Raw genomic sequence first — 24,256 nt, 5'->3', positions numbered from 1 at the left:
ACAGCAGGTAGGGTGCTTGCCTTGCACATGACTGACCTACTAGGTTCCATCCCCCTCATACCATATGGTATCCAGAATCTTGCCAGGAGTGACTAAGTGCAGAGCCAAGGGTAACCCCTGAGCACTGCTGGGTGCCACTGACTGCTCTGTAGTCAGGAGCTGCTCTTAGCAGTGGTCAAAGGATCATAACATAATGAGAATCAAATGCAGGTCTCCTGCATGCAAAGCATATACACATAGCACCATTTATTCCAAAGTATGATACACAAAATTATATATTTGTGTATATACCATATATTCCAAAGTATTATATATGCGCACTCAGAATATTGCCCACAAAATCCCGAACTGAACACACATCTCTGGCATTTAGCACAGGTCACTGTTTGGTAGATTGGGGTTTGAGTGACACCTAACAGTGACACCTGACACCTCAGGAGCTACTCTTAGATCAGTGCTTAGTGGTTATGCCTATCAGTGTCCAGGGGACTTTTGGTGCCAGTGACTGAACTCAGAGGTTCAGCATGAAAAGCTCCAGTCCTTTGAGCTACCTCTCCAGTCTAGATCAAGCCAATTCAAACTCAAGAGTGCTTAAGCAAAGGTACTAGTCAGGAGTTTTCCCCCATTCTTCCCTTCATGCCTTGTTTTTACAAGTTGCACATTTGGCAGGGGCTGCTTACACAGTTGGTGGCAGTGCTAAGGCCAGCTTGGTTACAATGCACTGTAGTTAGGGAATGGACATCACAAAGACAGTGCCAGGGATCAAGCTCAAGACCTCCAACCTGCAAGGCAGGCTCACTACCACTGAGTGACATCCCTGAGCCCAGGAAACAGTTTTCAAATGTGCCCTGCCAGAGAGCTAGGAGATGGTTCAAAAGGCTAAAAGTGTGAACAAAACAACCACTTACCACTCAAAGACCTTCACTTCTAGGGGGCAAGGAAATGGCTCAAAAGGCTCAAAGGGCTAGCACATGCTGGGTTCAGTCCTAGACACTAGCAGGGGTCTCAAACTTGCGGCCCATGGGCCGCAAACGGCCTCCATACATTTTGTGGCCCTGCCCTAGAGGAATCTTTCTTTGTTTTGTTTTGTTTTAATTGTTTGGGTCACACCCCTCAATGTTCAAGGCTTACTACTGACTTTGCACTCAAGGATCACCCCGACTTTGCCTCCTTCGGCCCGCAGGTAAATTGAGTTTGAGACCCCTTCACAGGGTTCCCTGAGCACAGTTGGATGTGGCCCCAAAAGTTAAATGTTTCAGAACTTGCCATCCTGGGTTCAATCCCACCAGGAGTCATACCTGAGAGCAGAACCAGAAGTAAGCCCTGAGCACAGCCAGATGTGGCCCCAAAACAAAGAAACAAACAAATAAATACCAAAACTTTCCCTTCTGAATCAGCTTTCCTTTCTAGCACACCCCATCTCTTACCATATTTTCCGACGTATAAGACGACTTTTTTTTGTTGTTGTTGTTTTTGTTTTTTGGGCCACACCCGTTAGATGCTCAGGGGTTACTCCTGGCTACGCGCTCAGAAATTGCCCCTGGCTTGGGAGGACCATATGGGACGCTGGGGGATCGAACCATGATCCTTTCCTTGGCTAGCGCTTGCAAGGCAGACACCTTACCTCTAGCGCCACCTCGCCGGCCCCATAAGACGACTTTTGAAACAACAAAAAAAAAAAGTCAACCTGGCAGTGCTCAGAGGTTTTGTGTGTGTGTGTGTGTGTGGTTGTGTGTGTGTGTGGTTGTGTGTGTGTATGTGTGTGTGTGTGGTTTTTGGGTCACACCCGGCAGTACTCAGAGGGTGTGTGTGTGTGTGTGTGTGTGTGTGTGTGTGTGGTTTTTGGGTCACACCCGGCAGTGCTCAGAGGTTTTTCCTGGCTCCATGCTCAGAAATTGCTCCTGGCAGGCACGGGGGACCACATGGGACGCCAGGATTCGAACCGATGACCTTCTGCATGAAAGGTAAACGCCTTACCTCCATTCTATCTCTCCGGCCCCCGTGGGTCCTCTTATACGCCAAGTATATCCTGAAAAATGTTTCAATATGCCGCTAAACAAAAATTGTCTGAATATTGCCACAAAACGAATTTTCCAACTCGATCCTGCACCAATCACTGCAAGGCTGCTTGGACCACCTCTCTAACTCAGCCAATCCAAGCAGGCTTTTTATGCATGCATATTATACAGTGTTCTGTACCCGAATCTACACTGTAAAAAGCATGCTCAGATTGGCCAGAGTCAGAAAGGACGTCTATTACAGTATAACCTTTGGACCTTTGCGTGTTGTGATTGGCTCACTGTGGAAGATACAGTTGCAGCACAGGAACATTCTGTCTTATACAGCAAATATAGGCCTAAACCTATGTTTTAACTGTAAAATTAGGGGGTCATCTTATACGCCGGAAAATACGGTACTTTCTTTGCCCACTCAGAGGAAGTGGCTTCAGCTACACCATCTTTAGCAGTCTGGAATCTTTTGTTTGGCTGGTTGATTGGTTAGTTTGGAGGCCACACCTGGCAGTCTGGACTAACTCAGGGGTTACTCCTGGCTCTGCACTCAGGAATTACTCCTAGGGTGCTCAGGGGACCATACAGGATGCTAGGATCAAACCCAGGTTGGACGTGTGCAAGCAAGCACTCTCCATGCTATACTATCCCTCCGGCCCTAGCAGTGGAATCTTACCCATCTTTCAAGGTCCCCTTCAAAAGCTGACTGCTAGGGCCGGAGAGATAGCATGGAGGTAAGGCATTTGCCTTTCATGCAGAAGGTCATCAGTTCGAATCCTGGTGTCCTATATGGTCCCCCGTGCCTGCCAGGAGCAATTTCTGAGCATGGAGCCAGGAGTATCCCCTGAGCACTGCCGGGTGTGACCCAAAAACCACAAAAAAAAAAAAAAAAAAAGCTGACTGCTCCTTGAAGTGCCTCTCCCCCAAGTGGTTCTGCAATTGGTCTCAAAGCCCAGCTGATCCAGTAACTAGAGCAACACCTTTCTGCTCTGCCAGGACAGTACTGAAGACCCCTGGCCCTACAGGGTGCCCAGGGTGCCCACATCTGCCTGGTGCAGCCCCTGAGCTGGCTCCACTAATACTCTTTAATGGACATCAAGAGACACAGTAAAAGCTGAATCCAGGCGGCCAAACCTTTCTTATAAATATTTATGACTGATTTATGAACTTATAAAAACCAAACTGCTACCAAACAAAATTCCACATACAGGGGAACAGTGGTTAAGTGTCTCAGAGCAATTTGAGATTCAACTCCCGCTCTGCCACTTATTCATTGAGTAAACTTGAACAGTTACTTTGGCCTTTCTGAGCTTCAGTTTCCTGACTTGTAAAGCAGGAATAATAACGTGTATTTCATTGGGCTGTTGTAAGGTGGAATTAAATAGCACAGGATCTGGGTATGGTAAAATAATAAATGGACCTAAGGTTTATTACATAAAAACTACCTATTTAATAAGGTTTAAACAACAATCTACATAAAATACAAAACCAGCATTTAAATTTTTTTCATCTTTTTCTTATCCACACATCTTCCTCTGTGGTGCTGGGGAAATCACATAGGGCCAGATAATAGAACCCAGGGCTCTGCATGCAAGGCATGTGTTCAACCTTTCAAGCTATCTCCCAGCCCAAGATTCATTTTCCATATTACTTCACAATGTAATGCTAGTAGCAATTCAGCTAAGTAAGTTCAACCTGAAACTTTAACCTTTTAATGAAAAAAATTTTATTTATTTGACAGGAGCAGGTAAGGGGCCTCTCACCAAGAAGACTCAGATAGCTGAGCCAGCATACAATGTTCAGCCCGAGGATGCACTGCTGCTCAGGTCTGGCACTGCCCAGGACCACCAGGACTGTACCCGGCATGCTAGAGGGACCCTGGTGTTGGGGATCAAGCTGAAGGTAGAGCATGGTCTCTTTTAGGCTTTGGGTCATCCCAAACATCTTTCATCCAAAACACTTGTTCCAGCCCTTTGTGGTACCACCCAGCTCCCCAAACTTTGAAAGGCACTTTTTCCCACCAAATTACACTGATCTGACTGACATCTTCTCCTGACAACATCAATATTTTCTTGAAGAAATATAACCACATTATAGACAAAAATAATACTGATCAGAGATCAATCCAAAGTCCATATTTTCAGAGGGAAAGGGATAGATAAAATAATCTCACTCATTTGTGGGATATAAGAAAAGCAAGAGATAGTATAGTAATAATGCCCAGAGACACTGGAGACAAAGGTCAGAATGTCCAGCCCAGGGTAGGAAGCTCGCCACAAAGAGTAGTGACTGTAGATAGAGTAGAAAAATTCTACTAGGACAATGATAGATGGAATTGATCGCTCTGGACAAGAACTCGGCTCTGAAAGTGGAGAAAGTAATAGGAAGGTATCCCTACAATAATAGTGTAAAGCACTGTATCAGAAAAGAGAGACAGAGAGAGAGATATATAAAGAGAGATAGAGAGAGAGAGAGAGAAAGAAGCAATTTGCCTGTGCTAGAGCAAGGCAAGGGGGTAGGGTGGGGGTGGGAGGGAAATAGGAGACATTGGTGGCAGGAACAATGCACTGATGAAGGATGATATGTACCTTGTTTGACTGAAACCCAACAAAGAACAATTTTGTAACCATGGTGCTTAAAAGTCCCAGGAGCCTAAACGATAGCACAGTGATAGGACATTTGCCTTGATTAGATCCCCAAAATACCATATTGTCCCCCAAGCAGGCTTGGAGTAATTTCTGAGCGCAGAGCCAGGAGTAACCCTAGCACTGCCAGGTGTGGCTCAAAAAAGAGAAAGTCCTTACTCTGTGTTCCCATGACACTGCCATTTTTCTCCACAACAGGAATTATTATTCAGTAATCTGTGTCCAAGTCTTTCTTCCCTACAAGAGAGTTCTAAAGTGGCCATGTTTTAGGCATCTTTCCAAAATGAAAATGTAGACAGAACATAATATGAGCTCAATAAACAGATATTATCACACAGATGGGCAAATTGCTTGTTAACTAAATAGCTGGCAGCGAAGAACAAGCTGAAGGTCAAATGCCTAATTTCAAGTCCCTGCCTACTTTTCTGCTAGTTAAGTTCATTTGCTGAGTCTCACCTCAGCCATGATGTCACACTCAAGTCTTTCCAAGTGTCCAGGAGAAGTAGGTGAGAGGTCCTCTGTCGGCATGGAGTCTCCTCTTCTCCATGGGAACCACCTCCTGGAGCCCAGTCCTCATCCTCACCAGTGTCCCACAGCCCTCAATGCTGACCTCTCCACATTCTCCTTGCCATCAGTATACCAAGTGCAAGGACTTCTTGCAGATGCTGCTCTAAGCAGGCAATGCTCAAACACCTCCAATTCTCCAAAGGCTGATCAGTGCTGACAAGAAAAGTAGATCCCACTGAAAGGACCTGGGAGAGGTCTAGGTACATTCAAGCGACCCCTTAACAAACACACAGACAAATTCTCTAAGCATCAGTCACTTTTACTGGCTTCCCTGCTTAGGTCAGGGTACTTCCCACTAAATAATATCTCCCCAGAACAGTCTCCTTTCCTCACCCAAATTCCTTTCCTTCCCTCAACTTCCACCTGCCAGAGCAGTCTGGCACCAAATTCTTCCTCGAGCATATCCTGTGCTGGGAGTTGATCTGTATGATTTCCCATTCATGTCTCTCCCCTACCCTGTCCACACCCAACAGGCCCAAAACAATCAAGACAGAAACAACAGGTGTGTTTCTCATCCATGAGAAAAAGGAACCTTGCAAAACTTCATCACAGAAAATGACTAATGTCTACCTGTGTATTTACTGTGTTTTCCTATATTACTTCTTCATAAGTATTTCCAAAAATTTTTGAGAGACTAGCCAGTATCTAAACTCATCACAAAATGAAACTCAAAGGACAAATACATTCTTCCTAAAACACAAAATCAAAGACATTAAAAATCAAAAGCTTTCACCCACCTGGATTTATTCACAGCTTTAGAACACTGTGAAACATGGCTATTAAATACAAATCTCAAACTTTTATAGGTTTATTTTAAAATCCAGGAAACTATCAAAGAATTACAGTACCTATAAAGCAGTAAGAAAAATGATTAAAAGGTGCCAAAGAAGGGATTACAAAGCATGACTAGGGAATTTACCGTAACAGGTTAGGAACTACCTGTTCAAAGGAAGCTATATTTATCTTCCTCACGCTTCCTACCTTACCAACACTTATTGTGAGCAAAAAATATCTGCCACTGAGTAGAGAATTATTCAAAACACTAGAAGTATAATGTAGAGAAAAATGGGCAATAGATTTTAAACACGAGGGGGAGGGGGTCCTCTTCTGAGATCACAGTATCATTTTCTCCAATTTGGCACCTTGCATTAGCCTGTGGCAAACTTGCCTCCTTACCTGAAAAGAAACAGCTAGACAATGAGAAGCATAAAACAGCAGGCAAGGCACTTGTTTTACACACCTCTGACCTGGATTCAATCTCTGGCACCCCATGTGGTATCCGGAGCACTGCCAAGAGTGATCCCTAAGCACAGAGCCAGGAATAAGCCCTAAGTGCTACCAGGTATGCATCCCCTCAAAAAAAATTGGGGGCCACACTAGGCAATATTCAGGGATTACTCCTGGCTCTGCACTCAGGAATTGCTCCTGGTGCTACTCAGGGAACCACACTGGGTCAGCTGCATGCAAGGCAAGCACCTTACCCACTTTACTCCAGCCACCAAAAAAAAAATAAAAAAATTTAAGAAGCATATTCAAGTCCCACACATGACCCTTTCTCTATAAGGTTCAGGTTCTTTTCTGGCTTAAGTGAAAATAAAATAGTTAATAGGGACAGGAAAGCTAGAACAGAAAGCTAGGTGCTTGCTTTGCATGGGACAAACCCAGGATTGATCCCCAGCACTCCATATGGTTTCCCAAGCCCCACCTGGAAAGAATGCTGAACACAGTGCCAGGAGTAAGCCCTGAGTACTACCTGATTTAGTCCAAATACAAAACCAAAACAAAAAAGCAGTTATGTACAATCTAAACTTTAAATGGGCCTGTTATATTGGCAGGCTGTGGTGGGGAGGCAAAGGGTGGTGGTTAGGATACATTCTGGGAATATTAGTGGAGGGAGGTTGACACTGGTGGTGGGACTGGTCCCCATTCATTGTATGTCTGAAACCCAATTATGAAGGACTTTGTAAATCACAATGGTTTCAATAAAATTAAAAAATTAAAAAAAAGCAGTTAAAACAGAAAACTATAAAAATTTAGACTTGTAGCAGGAAGGCCTCAGACGTTTTATCTTTTTTTTTAGTTGTGTAGTTTTGGGGGCATTCCCTATGGCAATCAGGAGAGGTCATGGGGATCCCTGGCCCTTCATTTAAACCTTTATGGTTTAAAAGTCTCACCTAGAAATGAAAAGCTGGAGGTCAGAGGAGTTGTACAAACCAGAGAATAATAGATCTTTCAAAAATAAAAACCTGCAGGTGGGGGGACCAAAGGAGAGTTCAAGGGATGGCACCAGGGTCTGAGCAACAGCACAGCAAGTAAGGCATTTGCGTTGCACGTGGCCGACCCAGGTTCAAACCTCAGCATCCATACTGGTCCTCCAAGCCTACCAGGATGTAATTTCTGAGTGTAGAGACAGGAGTAAACCCTGAATGCTGCCAGGTGTGGCCCAAGAAACAAAAACAAACAAACAAAAGGACAGCACCAAAGGTCCAAATTCAAGCCCTGTGGTCACACCTCCCCCAGCCAGTCACTACCTGGAGGAGCAGCACTTCCAGGTCTCCACAGCACCCCATGGCCCAGTCAAAACATTAGACCCACAATGAGGACTCTGGTCCCTAAGCACTACTGTGAAAGCTCCCCCAAAGTCATATAATCTAAAATCTTAAAACCTGAGTTGGACAACAGCTACCACAAGTGCTACAAAGTCATTCATGGTAGAAACTGACTCAATGAAGGACTTCATGGTCACGTAGCCATTCAACTGGAATCAGTAAATGTTCCCCTCAGTACCCCTAAAGGTGAAATGAACAAGACCTAGGATAACAATCAATATACCAAAAGAACTATTACTGGTTGTGTCAACTATACATGTAGAGCAAAGAGCCCTAGGAGTCAGTCAAATCAACTGCTCACTCTCCCAAACTCAGCTTTCCTCGGCTCAGTGCCTTTCCCAATACCGCTCCCTCCACTGGAATGCCCTGTCCTTTCCCCTGATCTCTGGCCTCCTTCAAGATTGCCTAAGATCACCGCCTCTCAAGACTAAGGCACCTCCACAGTGTTTCCTCTAGCACAGCTCAACTGTTTGTTAATATCTACAGAGTGATTGAACACCTCTAGGTGGCAAGTTCAGAAATGATGAAACTGCTGACCTCGATGTGCTCCCACTCGAAGAGGAGACTTGAACTGCACACAACAGTGACCAAAGAAAAGGCAAAGACCCCGAAGGTGATATATGAGGTCTAAATAGGGCTTCACAATAGTAAAAATGTTGAAATGGGCCACTTAACTCAGCCTAGAGGGAAGCAATGACTGTCTCCCCAGGACTCAGCTCAGTTCCCATAATGGTTAGCCAAAAACAGAAGGGAAGTAGGGGAAAGGTGCCCTGACACTGGTCTTGGCAATGATGTTTTTTGGAATTGACACCAAAAGCACAGGCAACAAAAGCAAAATAAACAAGTAAGAATACATAAATTCAAAATCTTCTGCATAGCAAATAACTAACAAAAAGTAAAAGCAACCTATGGGATGGGAACAATTCTTGCAAACCATAATACCTGGTAATTTAACATAAAAATATGTAATGCATTCATAAATTGAACAGCAAAACAAACCCACCCAAAAAAAACAAACTCTAAACCAGTAATAAATAAAATTTTCATTTAAAAAAAAAATTCAACTTCAAATGGTGCTTGGGAGTCACTCAAGGTACCACCAGGTAGTTAGTTCTAGGGATAGAACTTAGTTTTCCATATGATAATAAGAATGTGCTCCAGGGGGCCGAGCGGTGGCGCTAAAGGTAAGGTGCCTGCCTTGCCTGCGCTAGCCTTGGACAGACCGCGGTTCGATCCCCCGGTGCCCCATATGGTCCCCCAAGCCAGGAGCAACTTCTGAGCACATAGCCAGGAGTAACCCCTGAGCATTACCAGGTGTGGCCCAAAAACCAAAAAAAAAAAAAAAAAGAATGTGCTCCAGTCCTCTGAACCTTCTCCCCAGACCCCTCTCCCCGCAAAAAAACCACAAACTCTATTTGAAAAGTGGGATGGGACTGGAGCAATAGTACAGCAGGTAGGGTGTTTACCTTACATGAGGCCGACCTGGGTTCAATCCCTAGTCTCCCATATGGTCCACCAAGCATCACCAGGAGTAATTCCTGAGCACTGCCAGGTATGGCCCAAAACAAAAACAAAAATAAGGGCAAGGGACTAGAGTGGTGGTGCAGCAGTAGGGTGTTTGCCTTGCATGCAGCTGACCTAGGACGAACTTTGGTTTGATCCCCCCAGGGTCCCATATGATACCCCAAGTCAGGAGTGATATCTGAACACATAGCTAAGAGTAACTCTGAGCGTCACCAGGTGTGGTCCAAAAACCAAAAATAAGTAAGTAAATAAATAAATAAATAAACAAATAAACAAATAAATGAATGAATGAATAAAGGCGAGAAGGGTCAGAGAGATAGTATAGCAGGCAGGATATTTGCTTGTGGTCAACCCACATTCAGTCCCCAGCATTGCATATGGTCCCCTAAGCTCCACCAGGATAGAATTAGCCCTGAGTGATACTGATATTTCCTGTACCACCACCACCGCTCCCCCCCCCAAAAAAAAGAAAGAAAAAAGGGGCTGGAGACACATCAGTGGCAGAGTTCATGCTCTGCCTATATAAGACCCTGATTTCAATCACTGGTGCCCCTCCCCATTCTAAAATTTAAAAAAATAATGTAAAAAGACAGTATGTGTTGGTGATAAAGTAGAGAAAACATGTACTAACATGTACTCTAGTACAGCTGATATGAAAATAGTACTAAGGTTTCTCATAAAGCTAAAAACAACTATCATATTATTCGACAATCCCACTTCTGGGTTTATATCCAAAGGAAATAAAATTATGGTCTTGAAGAAATATCTTCACGCTTTGTACTCATTACAGCACTATTCAAAGTAGCCAAAATATGGGGCTGGAGAGATAGCATGAAGGTAGGGCATTTGCCTTGCATGCAGAAGGACAGTGGTTCAAATCCCTGCATCCCATATGGTCCCCTGAGCCTGCCAGGAGTGATATCTGAGCATTGAGCCAGGAGTAACCCCTGAGCGATGCCAGGTGTGACACAAAAACAAACAAACAAAAAACAACAACAACAAAGTAGCCAAAATATAGAAACAATACAAAGAGTCTGTGGACATATGGAGAGAGACACATGTACTTTATACACTTCAAAGAGAGGGAAAGAACTGCTTGTCTCAGGTTTGATCCCAAGCACTGCATGACTCCCAAGCACTGAGCCTAGGGGGTACCCTGAGCACTACCAAGTGTGAAGGAAGGAAAGGAAGGGAAGAAAGGAAAGGAGGGAGAATGGGAGGGAGGGAGGGAGGGAGGGAAAAGAAAGAAGGGAAGTAAGGAAAGAGAAGGAAAGGCAAGAATAAAGAAGGAAAAAGGGAAGGAAGGAATAAAGGAGGGAGGGAGGAAAGGAAGGAAGGCACAGAAGGAGGGAGGGAGAGGAGGGAGGAAGGAAGGAAGGAAGGAAGGAAGGAAGGAAGGAAGGAAGGAAGGAAGGAAGGAAGGAAGGAAGGAAGGAAGGAAGGAAGGAAGGAAGGAAGGAAGGAAGGAGGGATATTAAGCATTAACGGTAGGTAAAGCATGCTCACAAGTGGCATGAGTGTCAAGAATATCAGAGAAAAAAATTGAGACCTTAACTACATATTGAAGGCTGCTAAGTCTTCAAATCTCAGTTATTCAAGGGCTTCTGAAATCCATGAGCATTTGTTTGATTTCTTCTTAGAGTCTGTCTTTTTCAGTCACTTTGGAGTTAAAACGAATAAACTTCTTTTACTCTGTGATTTTACTTTAAAGCAGGTAGAATATGTAATCAAGAATTCTTTTTCCCTTAGAAATATATCTGCCTGTGATCATCTCATCAGATAACTACAACTATGGGGGCCAGAGTGATAGCAATAGCACAGCAAGGAGGGTGTTTGCCTTGCATGAGGTTAACCTAGGTTTAATCCCCAGTATCCCATATGGTTTCCCCAAGCTTGCCAGGAATGATTTCTGAGTACAGAGCCAAAAGTAACCCCTGAGTGCCACTGGGTGTGGCCCAAAAACCAAAATAAAATAAAATAAATTTAACTACAACTATAAGAAGAATAAAGGAGTCTAGAATTCAATCCCAATTATCTAGAAGCCTACAACATTGCTTTGAGCCACTTCAAAATTCCAAAATCCATAACAATGATGAGCACATAGGAACCAAAGTACCCCTTTTGGTCATCAAGCCCTAATCTGGAGAAGAAAAAGAACCTAGAAAACCACCCTGAGGAAAACTATCTTTGTCTGAGCAGGTACTATTAACAGCATTTTTTCTAATCATTATTACCAAGAAATACCCTCAGAGTTAGAAACATCCTATTTTACATTGGAACACAAAAGAGTTTAAAGAGGGTTAATTGATTTGTCCCAAGTAGAAGAACATAATTTTCCTGAAGTCTATTAGTAGGTTTAACCTTTAAATTCAGTCACAAGGGATGTGAATTTAATAAGAAAAGCCCTGTGGCTGGAGAGATAGTACAGCACATACAGCCAGCCTGGGTTCCATTCCTGGCACCCTGAACAGACCTTCCTAGGCCCCCAAGAAGTGACCCCTGAGCACAGAGCAAGGAGTGAGTCCTGAGAAAAACTGGGTATGGCCTACACACCAAAAGGAAAAGAAAAAAACAAAATCTGGCTTGAAGAAGCAAAAGAAAAAATGGGGTCTCTCAATCTCTCAACAGGACTGCTGTATTCAAGATCAATGGCAGTGCTGAAATAAAATGGTAAGGGTTAGCACCCCATAATGATAAACATATCTCTACAAAGAGTCCTTATCATTAGTCCCCTGGCTTCTCTTTCCAAAGCCGGCCACCACTGAAATTCCTTTATACAGACATTCTGGAGTTTTCAGTATATGTGCTGTTGAAATATAGAATGTTCACACTGTCTTTCCTTTTCAGTACTTGTTGAATTTGGGGTTTCTTGTTTGTATATTCTGATAATAAGAAAATAAGGGGCCCGGAGAGATAGCACAGCGGAGTTTGCCTTGCAAGCAGCCAATCCAGGACCAAAGGTGGTTGGTTCGAATCCCGGTGTCCCATATGGTCCCCCGTGCCTGCCAGGAGCTATTTCTGAGCAGACAGCCAGGAGTAACCCCTGAGCACCGCTGGGTGTGACCCAAAAACCAAAAAAAAAAAAAGAAAATAAAAAGATGGGGCTGGAGAGATAGCATGGAAGTAAGGCATTTGCAGTTCATGCAGAAGGTCATCGGTTTGAATCCCGGCGTCCCATATGGTCCCCTGTGCCTGCCAGGAGCAATTTCTGAGCATGGAGCCAGGAGTAACCCATGAGCACTGCCGGGTGAGACCCAAAAAACCACAAAAAAAAAAAAAAAAAAAGAAAAAAAGAAAAAGATAATCCTAAAATAAATAGTCTACAGTTCCAGCCATCCATTTCCATGTATTTAAGTATAATAAATCTTTATATGCCAAACAAATCTTTTTTTTTTTTTTTGTGTGTGTGTGTGTGTGGTTTTTGGGTCACACCCGGCAGTGCTCAGGGGTTACTCCTGGCTCCATGCTCAGAAATTGCTCCTGGCAGGCACGGGGGACCATATGGGACACCGGGATTTGAACCGATGACCTTCTGCATGAAAGGCAAACGCCTTACCTCCATGCTATCTCTCCGGGCCCCATATGCCAAACAAATCTTATGGAACTGCAGTATATCACCAATAAAATATATTCATTTATGCACATGTGTATTCCCAACCTGTGCATATGATGCCTGCACACATGTCACCCCACACCTCCACTCTTGAGATGTGTTCCTTCAAACTTTGGAATCTGTCTGTTGCTTGCTTTTGGTTGGTTGGTTTATGGGCCACACCCAACCATGCTCAGAGGTCACTCCTGGCTGTGCATACAGAAATTACTCCTGGCATGGCTCAGGGGACCATATGGGATGGCTGGGATTGAATCTATGTCGTAAGGCCAACATCCTGCCCACTGTACCATGGCTCCTGCTCCTCACTTTCATACTGGGGCTCTCTCTGTCTTTGGAGAAGCCCAGGCTCTCTCTTGCATTGTTCTTTCTCTCTCCACCCCTTCCTCAGAATTTCTAAATAAAATTTCTTTTTACTTCAAAGTACATAATAATTTAGAGAAAAAGCCTCTTAGAGAGACATATACTACTTTATGTGTAAAGTATTAATTGAATTAGAGTTCAGAGGTTTGTTCTCGAAAGCTTTAGTTTGAGAGCAAATAAAAGAATAGAATGTTACATGGGCTTGGTCTGTCTTAAAGTTTTTCCCAGCTAACAACAATATATCAATTGTGCTTAGATTTGCTGATAATAAAAATCAACCAGTCCTGGGACCAGGGCAATAGCACAGAGTGGGGCATTTGCCTCAGACATGGCTGACCCCAGGTTTGATCCCTGACATCCCTATATGGTTCCCTGAGTCTGCCAGGAGCAATTTCTTTATTTTTATTAATTAGCTTCATTTAACATGATTACAAACATGTTTGTATTTGGGTTTTAGTTATTTAAAATAAAAAAAAAAGAACACCCTCCTTTACCAGTGCAACATTCCCATCACCGATGCCCTCTATCTCCCTCCTTCCCCACCCCTTGCCCATAATTGAGACAGGCCTTTTATTTCTCTCACTCACTACCATTGTCATGATAGTTGTCAGTGTAGTTATTTCTCTAACTAAACTCACCATTCTTTGTGGTAAGCTTCATATTATAGGCAGGTCCTTCCAGCCCTCATCTCTATTGTCTCTGGGTATTATTACAATAATGTCTTTTATTTTTCTTAAAACCCATAGATGAGTGAGACTATTCTATGTCTAGCTCTCTCCCTCTGATTTATTGCACTCAGCAAAATAGTTTCCATGCCCATTCATATATAGGAAAATTTCATGACTTTATTTTTCCTGATGGCTGCATAGAATTCCATTGTGTATATGTACCACAGTTTCTTTAGCCATTCATCTGTTGTCAGGCATCTGAGTTGTTTCCAGATTCTGGCCATTGTACATAGTGCAAAAAATATAGGTGTGCAGAAGGCATTTTTGTATTGTGTTTTTGTGTTCCTAGGGTATATCCCGAGGAGTGGTATAGCTGGATTCATATGAGAGCTCAATTTCCAGTTTTGCTTTATTTTTGGCTTTGTTTTTTTTTTTTTGTTTGTTTGTTTTGGGGTCACATCTGGCAGCGCTTAGTGGTTACTCCTGGCTCTATGCTCAAGAAATCGCTCCTGGCTGGCTCAGGGGACCATCTGGGATGCTGGGATTCGAACCACCGTCCTGCATGAAAGGTCAATGCCCTACCTCCATGCTATCTTTTCTGCCCCAATTTCCAGATTTTTGAGGAATCTCCATATTCCTTTCCATAAAGGCTGAACTAAACGGCATTCCCATCAGCAGTGAATGAGAGTTCCTTTCTCTCCACATCCCCACCAGCACTGATTGTTCTTGTTCTTTGTGATGTGTGCCAGTCTCTGTGGCATGAGATGGTACCTCATAGTTGTTCTGATTTGCATCTCCCTGATGATTCATGATGTGAAGCATTTTTTCATGTGTCTTTTGGCCTAGCAGGAGTAATTTCTGAGCATAGATCCAGGATAAACCTCTGAGCACTGCCAGGTGTGTCCCCCCACACACAAAAACGAACAAAAAAAAAACCCCACAAAATAAAAATAAAATCAGTCAATGATGGGGCCAGAGAGATAGCACAGTGGTAGGGGGTTTGCCTTGCATGCAGCTGATCCAGGACAGATGGTGGTTCGTATCCCAGCATTTCATTGGTCCCCTTAGCTTGCCAGGAGCAATTTCTGAGCATAGAGCCAGAAGTAACCCCTGAGTGCCACCAAAATAAAAAAAAAAAACTAAAGAAATTTCACCTTGGAGACCCAAGTTCAATCTCCATCACTTTCATAAAAGAAATAATCAAAAGAAAAGTACATCATTCAGGGATACTGAAAATAAGATTACTCAAAAAATAAAAACCTTTCTTTTAATTATTTTTATTGAATAATCATAAATTTAAAAGTTACTAGTTATTCATGATTGAGTTTCAGGCATAAAACGTCCTAATACCAATCCTCATCACCAGTGTTCACTTCCCTTCACCAATGTTCCCAGTTTCCCCAGCCTGGCTCTATGCAGGCTCTATGCACGTCTTTCATTTTCTATTTTCCTTCCCCCCATCCCTCCTCTTGGAATTATGGTCTACAATACTGTTACTAATAGGATATCATGTATATTATATTACCTCCTTTCAGCACTAAGTTCTGTCCAGAGTGATAACTTCCCTCCATTATTGCCATAGTGGTCCCTTCCCTGACCAGTGGCAAGCTTCCTACTATGGACCTGTTCTTCCATTCTTCATTTCTATTGTTTTCGAAAGAAAAACCTTTTGAGGTATTTTTGTGGGGTTACCTGGGGACTTAAGCCATCTAAATGCCAATACCCATGTCCTAATATATTTTCCATGAAACCTGTCAAAAATAGCTTGAATTCGGAATATCATAAACACAATTATCAAAGGGCCACTGCTTTGCATGAGGTTGATGCAGGTTCAATCCTTGGCACCCGTATGGTCCCCTGAGCAATCTCAGAGTTCTAGGTTCCTTATTCCAGAGGCTGCCTAGCATAATGTGTCTAAAACTTACCTCATCGTAAGAATTTTTTCAGGGGACAAGCAGGACAGGACAAAGGTAAGGCAATTAACCTCAGCTAACCCAAGTTCAACTTCAGCATAGCATAGAGTCCACTGAACATTACCAGGAGTGACCCCTGAATACAGAGCCAGGAGTAAGTCCTGAGCATTGCTGGATGTGTCCTCTAACCCCAAAATAATTATCTAAGAGGTGTGTGGGAACAGCTTAATAAGCTAAAGTACAAGCTTGGCAGGAGGTAGATCTAAGTTCAGTATCAAGCACCATGTAATACTCAAACAACCCCTGAGCACAGAGTTGAGAATAACCCCTGAACAATGCCTGGTGTGGCCCCTAAACTAATCAATCACAAATCATCACTATCACCTTGGGTAAACAGTTAACAAGGCTAAAGCCATTTCAATGGATATTCTAGTTTGAGAAATCTTTAAGTAAGACCTTGTTCCTATTAGCAGTAGTCTCATTCTAACAAGAATATTCTTACTTGGGGTCGAAGAGATAGCATGGAGGTAGGGTGTTTGCTTTGCATGTAGAAGGATGATGGTTTGAATCCTGGCATTATTCTTGGTTTTTGGGCCACACCCAGCGGTGCTCAGGGGTTACTCCTGGCTGTCTGCTCAGAAATAGCTCCTGGCAGGCACGGGGGACCATATGGGACACCGGGATTCGAACCAACCACCTTTGGTCCTGGATCAGCTGCTTGCAAGACAAATGCCGCTGTGCTATCTCTCCGAAAAAAGGATATTCTTTGTGTGTGTGGTTTTTGGGTCACACCCGGCAGTGCTCAGGGATTTTTCCTGGCTCCGTGCTCAGAAATTGCTCCTGGCATGCATGGAGGACCATATGGAACGCTGGGATTTGAACCGATGACCTTCTGCATGAAAGGTAAACGCCTTACCTCCATGCTATCTCTCTGGCCCCAGAATATTCTTAATTAAAAACCTTAGGGGTGTGATTGGCATTTGGAGCACACTCACATCTAGTTCTGCACAATGAGCAGGGCACTTACCTTACTTGCCTTGCACGTGACCAACCCGGATTCGACTCCCACCATCCCATATGGGTCCCCTGAGCCTGCCAGGAGTAAATCCTGAGCAGAGTCAGAAGCACATGTGCACAGATTCTTTAATTCTATCCCAAACTGACCACTGGGCAAGAAGGTTCCCAAGTCTGTTAGGAATCTTTGGCAAGGGGCTAGAGAGATAGCATGGAGGCAAGGCAGTGCTGCCGTGTGTGACCCAAAAACCAAAAAAAAAAAAAAAAAAAGGAATCTTTGGCAAGTGAATTGAAGCACAAGTGTCCTTAGCACACACAATGACCATGCCTTTTAATTTCACTGCTCCCAACTGCTATTTGCTATCAACAGCTTTTCTAAAATTCTCATCATTCTCCATCGGTGTTTATTTTTAGTCTCTTATTTAGATTTATTAACAACCCCAAAACTAAGAAAAAAAAACTGATTTCAGGGAGAGTGCAACCAACTAAATGCAAGTGACTATAAATGATAAATAAGGGGCCAGAGCAATAGCACAGCAAGTATGGTATTTGCCTTGAGTAAGGCAAACCCAGGTTAGAACCTGTTATCCCATATGGTCTCCCTGAGCCTGCCAGGAGTGATTTCAGAGCACAGAGCCAGGAATAACTCCTGAGAACTGCCAGGTGTGGCCCAAAATTTAAAAATAAATAAATAAGTAAAATTAACACAAAATTTAAGTTCCCGTGACCCCCCCCCCAAGAGTGACATGTGACAACACTTTAGCTATTAGAAATATTAGAAAAACAGTAAGAGGCACTTATGAAGCATTTTTGTACACTATAATGTCAGTATTTGAACTAACAGGAAAGCAGTGGAAACAGAATTATTCGGATAGAGGATTCCAGGAATCAACAACTAATTTGCTTTCATTAGGAAAGTAGGTATGTCCAGTATCACAGAAGCGCTAGAGCTAAAGTCACACACATAAACATGTTTAAATTCATTTCTGTGTCTGTCGCCAAACAAACTCTGACCAATGTTTTGACAGAAAAAAAGGAGAAGAAAACCAAAAACAAGCTTCACACTCTTAAAATAGAAATGTAAATCAGGTTATCGAGAAGACCAGCATAACAGACTAGCTTAATACACAGTTTGGCTGTCACAAAGAGAATTAAAAAATACAAAATCTGGGGCTGGAGCAGTGGCGCAGTGGAAGGGCGTTTGCCTTGCATGCAGCTGACTCAGGACGGACCACGGTTCCATCCCCCGGCATCCCATATGGTCGAGTATAACCAGGAGTAACCCCTGAGCGTCACCAGGTGTGGCCCAAAATTAAAAAAAAAAAAAAATCTAGGGCCAGAGCAATAGTCAAGCAGATAGGGTGTTTGCCTTGCACACAGACTACCAGGTTCAATTCCCAGCATCCCATATGATCCCCTAAGTGCTCAGGAATGATTCTGAGCATAGAGTCAGGAGTAACCTTTGAACCCTGACAAATGTGGCCCAAAGACAAAAACAGAAAAATACAAAATCCTAAATTACTGTATGACCTTGAACTATGTCACCTAAACCTCAGTGTTCTCATTTTGTCTACTGGAGACCCAATATCCCTCACTCATTTAGAGACTGAGAAAAGGGGGTGCATGTAGAAGTCTCCCAATTTATTTGGCTTACCTGTTCCCTTTTTTTTTTTTTTTTGGTTTTTGGGCCACACCTGGTGGTGCTCAGGGGTTACTCCTGGCTGTCTGCTCAGAAATAGCTCCTGGCAGGCACGGGGGACCATATGGGACACCGGGATTTGAACCAACCACCTTTGGTCCTGGATCGGCTGCTTGCAAGGCAAACGCCGCTGTGCTATCTCTCCGGGCCCACCTGTTCCCTTTTCTGAAATAAAATTGCTCAGTGCACCCCTGGAAATCTACCTTCCTCAAGCATGTAAATAAAAAAGTCCATGGCCCCCCTCTTCCAAGCCCTTCTGTAACCCATTACCATCCCCAACCTGCCAGACCTCCCAACCCACCCCAACATGATGCAAAACTTTCAGTCGGATAAATAAGTAACAATAATAATAATCACTGTACGAATAGCAGGATTACTTATCTTTCAACCTCAAATAAAGCTAAGAGTTTCCAGGTAGCCAGGAGAAAAGTTGTAATCATTGGAAAAGCAATCACGTGTACAATCATTTCTTTCCAAGGTAGAGGATCCCCCCCCCCCCCCCGCTTTAGTCAGGAACACCCGGCTAATGATGGACATCTACCTACAGAAAAGGCTTCAGTGCAGACATTCTTAATTGGGAAGAAGGATTTTCCATGCAATCTGGATTCATGCTCTAACCAGTTTGGGGAGTTATAATTGGTACTGCTAGGAGAGGAAGAAAAAAACCTTCCAACCAAATATATCATTATTCAATAAAGAAAAGCAATAGAAAGTTATAGGTTCTATTAGTTCATAACTTAATTTTTTAATGAAGGGGGAGGGACCGGAGTCAGGGGTCCCCCCCACCCAACACCACCATTTGTGATTCCTGAGTACAGACAGAGGAAGGAGTAAGCCCTGAGCACCACCAGGTATGGCCCAAAAACTAAATAAATAAATAAATAAATAAATAAATAAATAAATAAATAAATAAATAAGGTGGTGGGGGAGAGCATGCCTTGCAAGTGGCTGACCCTAATTCAATACACAGCACCACATATGGCTCCCTGAGAACCTTCAAGAGTGATCCCTGAGACACTCAGGATTAAGTCTTGAGCACCACCTGGACAAACACATACACATTTTCCCTCTCCCCCCTCCCTTTCCCCCTTTCCCCCTTCTCTCTCTCTCTCTCTCTCTCTCTCTCTCTCTCTCTCTCCTTCCCTCCCTCTTTCTGTTTCTCTCTCCCCTTCCCTCCCTCCCTCCCTCCTTCCCTCCCTCCCTCCCTCACTCTCTCTCTCTCTCTCTCTCTCTCTCTCTCTCTCTCTCTCTCTCTCTCTCTCTCTCTCTCTCTGCTGGAGGTCAAAGGGATGGAGCACATGCTTTGTATGCAGACACCTGGCACAATCCCTGGCACCACATGGTCCTCTGAGCACAGCCATGAACAGAAAAAGAACAGCTCTGTTAGTAAGGTTACAATCATCAAATTCTTACCAAAAAAATCAAGAAAGAGAAGGTGAAATATCAGTTTTACCTAAAATTTAACATATACCCTCTCCATGTCTTAAATATCCCGTTTGCAACCAACCAGCTTTGTCTGGGTCCTTCTGAAAGTGCTACTGGTTTACAGACACCTTCAAGTTTCGCCTGCTTCTTAACCAAATACATCACTATAATGAAGGGATAAAATAAAATTTCATGCATTATAACTTTTCCAGAATTCACGTGAGGTAAATAAAGTCTCTGGTGAAAATAAGCTGGTCCTAGAGGAAAAAAAAATGGTTCAAGGACAACCCAAAGACAAATTGCAAAATAATGCAAATTTTGAAATTTAGAACAGGATTATTGAGTTGTGATATGAAGAACAAATTTCCCAAGAAAGAAAGTACATAAGAAAAGACTTCAGCAAGGACTATCTTGCAGTCAAAAAACCCATCAGTAGATGTGAAAAGTGAAAAAAGAAAAACAACTCATCTATGCTGGCTATTGCGAAATTAGCAATAAAGGGCATACAGTACTTATTTCAAAGACATTTCCAAGCTCCTCAAGTTAATCTATTGTGTTACAGATATGACAGCAAAATAAGTGACTGGTTAGATGGTTAATTAAGTGCTCTAATTAATATGGCTTAGTTGGGAAAAAATAATGACACCCCCAACAGAAGTTCTGTCCCCACAAGATAATGGCCATTTTCTTTTTACTGTTTAAGAATCCAGAAGTATCTGCATTCTGCATTTAAATGCAAATTGCCCATCTCCAAAGCACATTCTGCTCTATTCCTTTATCTGAAGATTACTGCAGTGTGAGTCTATTCCAGACAGGACACCATATTCAGCCAGGAAAAGGGAATTAGGGCAACCAGACACACCATGAGTATGTTTGTATCAGGGCTTTCATCGAGAGGTCACCCTCACATGTGAAAAGGCCCCACAGGACTGGAGGGTTGACCAAAATTCTATTTGAGGAAGGAAAATGAGTTTGGAAGACTGTTGGGTTGCATACACATTTCTATACTTGCATCTGCATCTCAGCACTAAGAAGGGAAAAAAAAACTTAGCACCCCAAGGTTTTTAAAAAACACACACTAAGCTATTTACTAGAAACTTTTTTTCAAGGCAGAATTTCAGCAATAACAGTCTGAGTTGCTATGGATATGTTCATTACACGTTCAAACAAACAAAAAGTAATAAATAGCACAAGGAGAGAGAGGTGAGCCTCTCTGCACCGTGGAACCAGTGAGTGCTGCCTTGGAGAAACACCTCAATTTAAAGGTGTTCAGATTTTAAAATAACCCTCTACAAAGAGAAAACTCATGAAATAAGACAAAATAAATGGATTTATCTCACTGTTGGAGGTTCATGCTTTCTGCCAAAATCACTCTCCGTTTGGGAAATTTGATTTGCTGTCAGATAAATAAGAGTCAAACTAGAAGATAATCAGACTAGAAACAGTCCTAAAACGTCAACTTGTTTCTAGTTTTTCCACTTATGTGTTAATAACTGACTTTAGTTCTTAAACAGAAAAAGAAAACCCAGCACCTCTTTTCTAAGGCAAGTCACAGCCAAATGACTATGCCTAGGATCCTTGGCGATCCCCATCAGCTATCTTTGCTCAAAGCAGCCCGCACTGGTCCCCCCCCCCCCCACACACACACACAGGTTGTCAACCAACTGGAACAGAAGCTATCGAAAAAGCACTTCTCTTGGAGAAAACTTCAATGAAAGCTAATGTATCGGTTTTGAAAAGCTACTAAACGTTTTCCAAATGCCTGCGATTAGTATCTGACACCAAAGAGCAAGCGAGGACAAGAGCGGACCCCTTTCACCAACCCATCCAAGGAAAGCAAGCGCTTGGCAGACAGATCGCCCTCTCCGCCCCCCAAGACCAGAGCGACCCCTCCCGCGCGGGGTCGGGGTATGGAGGGGATCTGGGACACGTACTGGGAATGGGAAGCCCTTTGCTTTCTTGTACTGGAGCGAAGGCAAGGAAGGACTCGGCCGTCGAGCAGAGCCTCTGTCAAAGAGCCTAGAAGCGCTCTCTAGTTCAATCCGTCCCCCCAAATCCACGCCACCCTTTCAACTTCGCAATTAACGGAGAGAAGGGAGAAATTCCGGTCAACTCGCCTTGGGGGGGCTGGTGCGAGGGGAAAGAACTGGAGGAGGGAGGAGGAGGAGGAGGACAGAGCGAGCAGGAGCAAGCCAATGACAGAGAGCGGCATTTCCTTCCTACCTTTCTTAAATTCCTCCAGCATCGCGTCCAACTTGGTGTCGTTGAAGACGAAGTGCAAGGGGTGGTTGTAAAACTTGGTGATGGTCTTCAAGGGCGTGCAGTCGTCGGGGTCCACGAAGGCCAGGTCTTTGACGAAGAGCAGGTCCACGATGTTGGAGCGCTCGCCCTCGAAGACCGGGATGCGGGTGTAGCCGCTCTCCATGATCTCCGACATGGTGTTGAAGTCCAGGATGGCCTCGCCGGTGATCATGAAGCAGTCCCGCAGGGGGGTCATCACGTCCTCCACCGTCTTGGTGCGCAGCTCCAGCGCCCCTTGGATGATGTTCAGCTCCTCCTTCACCAGGTCGTTGTAGGGGTCGGTGACCCGCAGCATCTCCAGCAGCTTCTCCCGGTTGTACACCGTGCCGATCTCCTGGCCCAGCACGCAGTCCAGCAGCTTGCTCACGGGGTAAGACGCGGGGAAGGTCATCATCATGAAGAACTTGGTGAGGAAGATGGTGTTGGCGCCCACGGCCAGGCCGTGCCGCGAGCAGATGGCCTGCGGCACGATCTCCCCGAAGATGACGATGCCGATGGTGGACACCACCACGGCCACCAGGCCGGAGCCCGCGATGTCGTCCAGCAGGATGGTGAGCGTGGTGTTGACCAGCACGTTGCCCAGCAGCAGCGAGCACAGCAGGTAGTTGCCCTGGCGGCGCACGGGCTCGATGCGCTTGGCGTAGTTCTTCTCCTTCTCCGTGCCGCAGTTCTGCACGATGCGCAGCTCCATGGGGTCCAGGGCCATGAGCCCCAGGTTGAGGCCGCTGAACATGCCCGACAGGCACAGCAGCAGCGAGATGAAGATCACCTGCAGCCAGAAGGGCAGCAGGAACTTCTTCTCCTCGCCCACGATCATCTTGGTGTCCTCGCCGTCGTGGTAGATCCAGGTGGTCTCGGCCCAGGGCGGCGGCGGCAGGCCGGCCACGCCGGAGGAGCCGCTTTTGGCCCCGACGGCGCCCCCGGGGGAGCCCGGGGCGCCGGCGCCCAGGGCCGGCGTGGACAGCGACGTGCACAGGTAGTAGGACTTGCTCTTCTCCATCTTCCGCAGCGGCTTGATCTCGATCTCGATGATGCCCGACGTGCGGCGGTTCAGGACGATGTGCGGCAGGATGATGATGTCGGACGTGCGGATGCCGCAGCGCTGGGGGCCGCTGTCCGGCTCGGGGGGCGCGGGACCCCCGAGCCCGCCGCCGCCGCCGCCGCGTTCGCCCGGGCTGTGCCGCCGCCGCTCGTGCTCCGTGAAGGCGATGCGAGACCACGTCTCGTTGTTGATGTTCTGCCCGTACACCCGCAGCTTGACGCGGGTCCGCTCGCTCACCCGCAGCGCGCCGCCTTCCATGAACGACACGTCGTTCGTGTCCTCCAGCCGCAAGCCGATGATCACCGTCTCCTCGCTCTCGGCCGCCGGCGCCGCCGCCGCCGCCGCCGCCGCCGTGCCCTGAGCGGCGCCGCAGCAGCAGCTCAGCAAGAGCAGCAGCGGCCACAGCGACGGCGGCCGCCGCCGCCGCCCCGCCGCCGCCGCCGCCGCCTGCACGACCCCCCGGCCGCGGGCTCTGAGGCTGCGGCGCGCCGCCATCTTCCAAGTGGGCAGTGCGGCGGCTACCTGCCCGCCCGCCATCTTTACTTCGGGTTCACCAGCGCCACAGCCAATCGTAGGGAGGCTTTCCCAGCTGCAAGGGCTTCATCATCATCGTGCCCACCCGGCCGGGCGCGCGCGAGCGAGCGACCCCGTCCCCTCCCCGGGATGAGATGGCCGCGCGACGGAGCGTCTGCAAGCGCCGGCCTGAAGCTCGAGCGGCAGCTCGCCGCCTCGCGCAGACTGACTGACTGACCGACTGACTGACACTGACTGCCTCAGCTTCTGGCCAGCTGAGAAGCCTCGAGGCGCGCGGGAGGGGGCAAGGGGCGGGGCCTCCCGCGACAGGCAGGCCGGCTAGCCAATCAGGAG

The 24,256-nt window shown here is 45.4% G+C and overlaps 1 protein-coding gene across 1 annotated transcript in view; it reads right to left on the bottom strand.

Moving 5' to 3' along the window:
• CNNM2 (cyclin and CBS domain divalent metal cation transport mediator 2) overlaps nt 1-24,010 on the bottom strand; it is a 175,761-nt gene extending 151,751 nt beyond the window's left edge. Inside the window, exon 1 of the mRNA XM_049790833.1 lies at nt 22,270-24,010. Coding sequence (XP_049646790.1) covers nt 22,270-23,926 — 1,657 coding nt within the window. The 5' untranslated portion in view covers nt 23,927-24,010. The remainder of the gene's footprint in view (nt 1-22,269) is intronic.
• Nucleotides 24,011-24,256: the final 246 nt, after the last annotated feature.

The sequence above is a fragment of the Suncus etruscus genome, chromosome 17 (genome assembly GCF_024139225.1).
Source record: "Suncus etruscus isolate mSunEtr1 chromosome 17, mSunEtr1.pri.cur, whole genome shotgun sequence".
NCBI classification, from domain to species: domain Eukaryota; kingdom Metazoa; phylum Chordata; class Mammalia; order Eulipotyphla; family Soricidae; genus Suncus; species Suncus etruscus.
Note: the sequence above shows the minus strand (reverse complement) of the source record. Positions and strands in the feature narration are given on the sequence as shown.